The 8,877-nt window shown below is 36.7% G+C and overlaps 1 protein-coding gene across 2 annotated transcripts; it reads left to right on the forward strand.

Annotated features, from left to right (window-relative positions):
- The first annotated feature begins 1,337 nt into the window (after positions 1–1,337).
- Positions 1,338–7,727, forward strand: vcam1b (vascular cell adhesion molecule 1b). Of its 2 annotated transcripts, XM_051909936.1 has the most exons (10): positions 1,338–1,545; positions 1,929–2,201; positions 2,534–2,839; positions 2,963–3,223; positions 3,318–3,593; positions 3,874–4,149; positions 4,866–5,177; positions 5,256–5,531; positions 5,796–6,056; positions 6,806–7,727. In XM_051909936.1, the coding sequence occupies exons 1-10, from the start codon at positions 1,503–1,505 to the stop codon at positions 6,961–6,963; spliced, it is 2,442 nt and encodes an 813-aa protein (XP_051765896.1). In that variant the 5' UTR covers positions 1,338–1,502; the 3' UTR covers positions 6,964–7,727. The 2 variants fall into 2 exon arrangements, with proteins under 2 accessions (XP_051765896.1, XP_051765897.1); XM_051909937.1 differs by lacking the exon at positions 1,338–1,545 and having other exon boundaries at positions 1,929–2,023.
- Positions 7,728–8,877: the final 1,150 nt, after the last annotated feature.

The raw sequence follows: 8,877 nt of genomic DNA on the forward strand, positions 1-8,877 counted from the left end.
TTAATCGCATCTAAGTTAGTAAATATATAATATGTGTGTGTATATATATATATATATATGTGTGTGTGTGTGTGCATATATATATATATATATATATATATACATATACATACATACATACACACATACAAATGTTAATGCGATTAATTGCGATTAATTGATTTGACAGCACTATGTAAAATGTTTAATAATTTAACAGTGCATTTTATTTTATTTAAGATGTCAGTTATATGAATATAATTTATTTGGAATTATTCATGTGTATTAATAATATTATATAAAATGCTAAACTGCTTTATTTAAGTGTGCATTTTATTTAACATTTTATTTAAAATGTCAATTATATCATTATTTTATGTTGAATAAATAAGTGCATAAAATGCTTAATTCAAGAAGCTTTTTATTTTAACAGCTTGTTTAAAAGTTCAGTTGTTAATATGTTATATATTTATACACAATTATTATAATTTAATAATTTCATTAATATTAAGTTAAATTATTTATAATATTTTTTTATTAATAGCATATTCTGTTTCTGTTTAGTCAGATTTTCATCTAAATAGCTTAAACCTCTTATGTTTTGTTCATTTCTTTTCATTAAATCACGTTTTTACATTATGATTAATGCAAGAACATCTGTTATGTAGTGAAGCTCTGTGGAGAAGAATATCTGAGGTGGTTTAACCCCCGAAGGAAACTTTGACACTGTCTTAAAAACTTCCATCCTGTAATATCCGGTCTTGAACACTCACTTACATAATCATCAGGCTCAGTTGTTAAAAACCTGAGCAAGCATCTGTGCAAGTGACCTAAACGACGGCACTGATTTTTTGACTTCAGTTTGAGCTGGCACAAAAACACATGTGAGGGGTAAATGCAACCGATGCACAAAGAGCAAAATATTAAGTGAGAACCTTAGATATTAGAAGCTAAATTGCATATAGAGTATAAAAAATCCTTATAAAAACAATTTATGAGTTTAGTTAAGTACAAATCTTTTATTTACACATTTTAACTGCATAATTGAATTGCATTTGCAAATGAATAACTTATAGAAATAATTGAAAACCTCAAAATAAAAAAAAATTACCACAGCTTCCAAATTGCTTCTTGTAGATTCAGCATTTCTAGGAAATAAATTATCTGTCATGTTTATAAAAACATTGGCAGTTATTTTAATCTGCCGCCAGTCACTAGTAGTTCATAATAGAAATGTTATCTTCAAGGCGTACACAAAGTAATTTCCTGTATTTGAGGAGAACTCCATCAGAACAGCAGAGGGAGCCTGTGGTGGGGCGGAAAACTTCTGATCATGTCCCCTGTGATTTCAAACACAAAGCATTAGAGCCCTACTGGGGAATTCCTTCGTGGCGTATTCAGAGTCATGAGGCGGTGGATTACAATCACACCCCCTTCGCCTATATATATTCAGGGCTAAATGAAAGCAAGGGCACTAACACATTTTTACTCTCTTGGAGCACTTGGAAAGTTCTTCATTAAGCATGGATTCAGCTTTTCTTTTGACTTTGCTTCTACCAGTTGCAGGTAAGTTTATAACTTTTATCAAATGTAATTTAACTAAATATGCTACCTGCAATCTGCTTTTCTTTTATGCATTGCAAAATTAATATAATTTATTCTCTGATTGGTGTATAACTTCTTTTTATTTATTTTTTATAAATATTTTTATTCTATAAAAGAATTTTCCTTGAGTATTATTTTTATTTAAAGAGCATGTTTAAAATGTAAATTATTTTTATACTTTATTTTGAATTCAATATGAAACTTTCATGACTTTATTACATATGCATATATTTTATTTATGCATTTTAACTGCATAATTTCATAAAATATGCAAATGAGTTAGTGATGCTATTCAAATGTTAACTCTTAATGTTGGAACTAAAGGAAACTGTTGTCTTAAATAGTTGTTTCCCATGTACTGGACATGCCACCCAAAGCTCTGTTCAAAGTGGGCGACAGGAAGGAGTTGACATGCAGAATGTCATCTTGCCCAGAGAAGGTGAATTTTGTTTGGACCTCATTAGAAGACAAACCGTTATTCGCCACTGTTATTACAAAGGACAGAGAATCTGTGCTGGTCTTTGATAAAGTGACGATGAATCACGAAAACAACATAGTGTGCAAAGCATCCTGTGGGAAGGAAATAAAACAGGCGACCACGGCGATTACAGTTTATTGTGAGTTCACTGCATGTTTTCAATTTCATTAGGCTTTACAATCTCTTCCACAGAGATGTTTTTAAAATGTATATTATACTATGTCTAAATTATAGAATAATTAAACAATAACATTTGAAACAATTATGACACAATTCATGAAAGGGTAAATATGTAAACCATTTTATCCACTGGCACATTTGTGTAAATGGACTTTTGGTTCAAAACCTTATAGTTAACATACTCTGTGACAACTAGCCCTTATCTCTTTTATTCATAATGCTACATCTAAACACCTTTTCTAGATTATTTTTGCTTGTTGACTCATATTTGAAATTTTAAATCTGTTTCAGCTTTTCCAAGAAATCCAGTAATATCCATGTATGATCGCTTGATACTGGGAAAGGAAAACGTTTTGGCCTGTGAAGTGTCTTCTGTATACCCTTCGGAGTTCCTTGAAGTGCAGTGGTTATATGGAGACACAGTTATGAAGACTGCTGAGGGTGAACTTGGCAAAGATGTACTGAGTATTCCTTACATATTCACACCTTCAAGTGAGGATGATGGAAAGGCAATAACGTGCAGAGCAACACTGAATGTGGACGGTATATCCCTGGATGAGATGACCAAGGAGACGTCTGAACTCATGAAAGTTCTTTGTAAGTGTCACTTATATTAACGTAAACCATTTTTGAATTAAACCCAAAACGGATGTGGGAATAGTAGTTCCTCTCTGAAGAATATGACCCCCATGATCATTCGTTTTCCCATTGCTTTCACAGCTGCACCGCATAACGTTAAAGTATCTGGAGCGACCGCTGTCTCACTGGGATCCAGTTTAACTTTGACCTGTGAGGCCGAGGGCAACCCAAAGCCTGCATTTACATGGACGGCTCTTAAACCAGATGGCCAGTCTGTGGAAATGGGAAAAAGTCAAGATCTCTTCATGCATAACGTGTCCTTATCGGATGCTGGTACTTATCAGTGTGACGTTAGCAATGACTTGGGAAGACAAAACACCACAGTTTCAGTAGTGGTTCAAGGTAAGCCCGTTCATATAATTCCTTAAGTTTCTAATTTCTAAATATGCATGATCACTTTGATCCTAATTAATCATATTTTTAAATTTCTTGGCAGCACCTCCTATGGGCACCCTCATTGTAGCAAGTCCACGGTCAAGTCTGAAGGAAGGAGACACTGTGAGCATTTCCTGCAAGTCCAACCGTGTTCCAGTAACAAAAGTAGTGCTTAGCAGGGAGGAAAACGGAGCATACAACGAGCTCATGACCAGTGAAGGGGCTGAAACATCAGTTATCCTCCACTCCGTCAAGCTGGCCCACTCTGGCGTGTTTGTTTGTGAGGCTTTCAATGAGTACGGCAGACAGAGGACCACTCTCAGTCTAACTGTTGAGGGTAAGTTCATGAATGTCTGGTATTAGTGGATATTGTTGGTACAAAGTTTTGTCTGTTGAACACAGGTACAGTGTGGGCTGATGGGTAAAATAAAAAAGGAGGAACCAATTGTTAAATGCTAAATTAAATCCGTTATCTCTTGAAGATACTCTGAGAGAGATGAGATTACGGTTCCTCGTCTTAAATTTGAGATTGGAGTTTAACATAGTTCAAGTACAATTCACATTTCTGCAAATTTGGTTTGAGGTCCCAAGTCAAAACTTCTCGTTCTGTCTCACAGCTCATTTTCTAGAAGTGGAGCTACAGCCAGATAGTGTGATCGTGTCGGACAGAGGCTCCAGTTTGGTTCTCTCCTGTCAGGCTTCAGGATGCCCTCACCCGGAGTTCTTCTGGAAGAATCCTTCAAACATGTCAATTCTCGGGCGAATTAAGACTGATGGTTTCCAGTCCCAGCTGTTCCTCGATCCAGTGGAGGTGGAAGATGAGGGAACTTACCTCTGTGAGGTCACATGTGGCTCAATCAAGAAGTCCAAACAGACGGAAGTGAAGGTGTTTTGTAAGTATCTCAAAAGGTTTACTATTTAGTCTGGAGTTTACATCAAAACATTAATGTTATATAGTTCACTGGTTTTCGACATCTCAAGGTGAAATGTGTAATTTCTATGTCACTAGCATCACCAAATTGAATTGCAAGAATAATTTGCTATGTTTCCTGAACATTCACCGAATCTACCATTGGTTGACAAAACAAATAATCTCGTCCAAAACTCACTGAGCCTGTGTCTGGCTAGTTGGGACAAACAAAAAGATTAATAAGATACTAAAAGAATTAAGTTTGAGAGTTTGAGTTTGGTTTGCAATTAACCAACTGTTAATCGTGAGTCAAGTCTCTTTGTGGAAAGTTTTAAAAATAGCTCACTTTGACATTGATTTGATGCAGCAATTAAAGCATTTATTATTATAAATGTTCCAGAATGAGAATGACCAAAGACTTCAGAGGTCATCAAAGTGGTTAATGTTGCCAAGATTTAAAACTCCTCTGATAGAAAACATTATTGCTTGTGAGGACTTCCCTAAAATGTTCTGTTGCTCTCAGCGGATATTAACTTTTAAAATGTGCGAGGGAGTGTTTTGCTTTGTTTACATTACGTGTTGTACTACATATTGACTCTGACCTCATTCAAGGTTCTCCTGAATCTCGTTGTATTTATCAGTGTCTGTGTGTTTTTATACTTGAAAGTGCTTAGACATTCCATTTTCGTCTTTTATCAGCATTTCCAACAAATCCTATCATAAAAAGTTCTGGACCTTGTCTGGTGGGAGAGATGATGAAATTGACCTGCACTGTTCAGGAAGTTTTCCCGGCTAACCTTTTCCAAATCCTGTGGCTGGATGGAGAGACAGTAAAGCATTTGGAATCTGGGTCATTTTCAAGTGGAGCAACAAATCTGACTTCAGTGTATTCTTACCACGTAGACAGGAAAGACCAGGGCAAACTCATTACCTGCAAAGTCTTGCTGGACATGCATGGTTTGCCAGTACCGCAAGTAGTAAAGACGGCATCTACTACGTTGTCAGTTCACTGTAAGTCAAGGTTGTTTCTTTGTTCCTTTCAAATATGACTTTTTCTTGCTTTTTTTTGACATTGTGCTTCTTTTACAGATCCCCCCATAGCGACCAGGATCACTGTCAGCCCAATGACAGAGTTGAAGGAAGGAGAATCTGTGAGCATTTCTTGCGTTTCTGACAGCTTTCCAGTGGGGCGTACGGTGCTGAGCAAGATGGCAGACGGCATTCAAACAGAGCTAATGGCCAGTGATAGAGCTGAAACATTGCTTACCCTCCCTTCGGTTGAGCTGGATGACTCTGGCTTATATGTTTGTCAAGCTTCTAATATGTATGGAAATCACAGTGATAGTATGGAGATTACTGTGAAAGGTACGTTTCTAATTTTTTAATTAGAAGGTATTACATCTGTTTAAAATCAATCAATTTACCCTGGGCACAGTATTAATGTGTTGTAGTGTTTGAAATATCAACAGTTATTTGAATTGTATTATAATTTCTGGAGTGCCTTGCTCTCCATTTTGCCTTGTTCTCCTTTTCATCAAAATGGATACATTTCACTTCTACTGTGTTTTTGCTCTTATTAAGTGGTTCCTGTCTAAGCAACTGACAATTATTATACCTCTCGTAACCCAGCACCACCTAGGAATATGACGGTGGAGATCTACCCATCCACAGATGTTCAGGAGGGGCAGAATATCACCATCTGTTGTCGCTCTGTGAGCTTCCCTCCACCTGCGGTGATCCTCAGCAAGCTGGATAGTGAGACAAACATCTACTCTTATGATGGCGTCTTCCTACTGATCAACCTCACTCCCAATGACACAGGCCTGTATCAGATCAACGTCACCAACGACCTGGGCTATGAGACGGAGATTTTCAATATCAATGTGATGGGTGAGTGAAACTGGTCAGATATTATATCAAGTTATTTAATGTCTGAGTACAGTGACTACATCAAATATTCAATTTGTGAATTTACATATTGTCTTAACTAAAAGCGATACGACAGGACAAGTTTCGTTCAACAATTCGTCTCTCACAATGCGACAAAATCCCAGATGATCAGAACATATTTGATGCTTAATGCGTAATGTAATGCATTTAAGTGAAGAAGGATTTTGGACCATTAAAATGTCACTGTGGGAAGGGCTACCCAGCTTAATGGCAGTGAAATAAAAACAAACATACTTCTTGAGTAGGTACGACTTTTGACGATGAGCGATGTTCGCGAAAAAGTACGTTCTATACAGTATGAATGTGTGTAGTTTGAATGAAATCCAGACATGCTACATTTGTCATGCTGTCATTGTCGTGTGACTTACATTGCGTCGCTTTACTGTCATTCATAACTTATTGTACTATCTTGTGGGATAGTAAAGCATCCGTCAAATGTGCATTTTAGAATTTCAGAGGAAGAAGTAGGTCATCTGGGTACTTTTTGTCTGCTGTTTTATGAATACTATGAATTTGGACATACTAGTAGTAGTCTTTTCACTTACTTTTCACCTATTATATAGTAGGAAAGCGGATATATTCAGACACAAAGATAGACTGACAAAATCGTTTTTAGCAATTGCTGCTGGTTAGGACAAGCAAATATTTCATATTTCGAATGTTCTGATCTCTTTAATTTTTCATTACAGAGAAAAGATTTGACCCTCCATTGGGTTGGAATGACTTCATAATCCCTGCGATTTTCTTGGGAGTCGCTGCTGCGCTGTTTGGTGCTGTAGTGAATGTGTGGAGAGCCAGAAAGAAGGGATCATACGACCTTACAAAGTGCAATCCGGGCACTGTGTAGACTGTGTATAGACTCTATGAACTTTTGGAAGCAGCTAAGCTTGGCTGAACTGTCTTGCCAAGACCCAGAGTCTCCCTAAAGGGAGAACTGCAGGTGACTGGATTCATCATCCGGATCTTCAGGTGACAAAACCCCAGCCGGATGAGAACCTGCATTCTCCACAGCCAGAGACAATCAATGTTCCCATGATTCGTCACGCATCTCCAGAGGAGGGAAATCGAACCGGTGTGGTTTCTCCGTGGTCTGTTGGGAAGTGTTTTGAGACTGCCTGGTCTCCACTTAAAGCAGTTTCAAATGTGTGATTTTTATTTATTTTTTCTTTCATTTTGAATGTCAAAGCTATTTTGAAATGCAAATGATAAAACTGTGAAACACAGATTTAGCCTTAAGAGAATGTAACATAGCCACCAGTGTTTAATTGTTATATTTTAGATGAAAAACAATCTGTTTGATGCACTGAAGTAGATGTACCCCCGGTTTCACAGACAAGTCCCAGACTAAAATGCATGTTTGAGCTGTTTCAACTGTAGACAACTTGCACTGACATCTTAAAATATGTTTTGTCTCAATAGCACACCAGTAATGTTTTTTTTCTAAGGCAGCTTTTATAAAAGTTACTTTAATGCCCTAATTGAACTAATCCTGGTAATCTAAGCCCTGTCTGTAAAACCATTGTGTCCTAAAAATTCTGTGCTTAATGTGGTTTGAAATCTTGTGAAATTGCTTTCATTTTCATATATTTATTAAACAAGCATTTGATCTTGCATTTGATCTCTGAGAGTGTTTCGGGAAAATCCAGGGAAATTTGAGAGTTACAGGAATCCACTGAATCTGTTATAGCTTCACTTTCCCTTTGACATTTCACTTTTACTTTTTGGTTTTCCTCTTGGCATAAAACAATTTTATACTATCCGTTCGGCCCAATAAAGGTGGGGTGATTTGGAGGCGTGTCTTGACTGCATTTTTAGCTATCAGTACAAGCATTTTTCTAAATTCCAACAAGAGAGGAACAAGTTTATCAAAATAAGAACTAAGAACTAGCACACCTTCCAAAAATAAACCTCTCCACATATTTGCCAGTCCTTTCAAGACCAATCAGAACAGACCCTCTGAAAAACCTATTTATTTTAGCCTGCAAATTAAGACCAAACAATTCAAAATCGAGATCCTCACTCCTCTTTTAGAGTTTAATATTGATTTTTTGTCAGTGTTTCTATAAAAGGCTGTTGCCATGGTGACCATCCAGATGCAGTGGGAAAGGGGGGTGGGTCGTGCTTTCATGTTCCACAGGGAAAAGGAGAAGAAAAGGTGTGAATGGAACAATGTTCTCTTAGAAAGATGGAAGGCCACTGAAGGTTCACCCATTTCTTTTTTTAACCTCTTCATAATAAATATATAACAGTCTTTAAGATGAACTGTAGCAATAAGTAATGTGTTTTTGCTTAACAAAAATGGCAGTATTTAATCTCATTTGTGCTAACATTTGGCTTTATTTGATCATGTTTCCAGTAATGTTTCCAAAGAGGCTGGTGTTTGCCTAAGTATCAGTAATAATAGTGATGAATGACTAGCTAAAATCCTGTTTATAAGTGTGTTTTCCAGTTAAACACTTGCCATGTCCTTATGCGCATTGTACTTAAAGTGTTTCTGAACAATGGTGATTATGTGAGAATTGTGTGATAGTGGTAAGTGCTGTTGTGAATCTGCTATCAGCATAACTGGATGATGGTCAAGAACATCTTATTCTTGTTCTCACTGTATCTTTGCTGACATCTGATTATTTTAAATGACTCATATTTGAAGGAACGCTTCAACAGTGACTCAAGTTTCAGTCTTGTATAAGCAGGGCTCCCACACAAAACAAATGCCAGTGGCTACTATAATAAAACACACACACATATAGTAGCCATATGA

The sequence above is a fragment of the Ctenopharyngodon idella genome, chromosome 10, assembly GCF_019924925.1.
Source record: "Ctenopharyngodon idella isolate HZGC_01 chromosome 10, HZGC01, whole genome shotgun sequence".
NCBI lineage: Eukaryota > Metazoa > Chordata > Actinopteri > Cypriniformes > Xenocyprididae > Ctenopharyngodon > Ctenopharyngodon idella.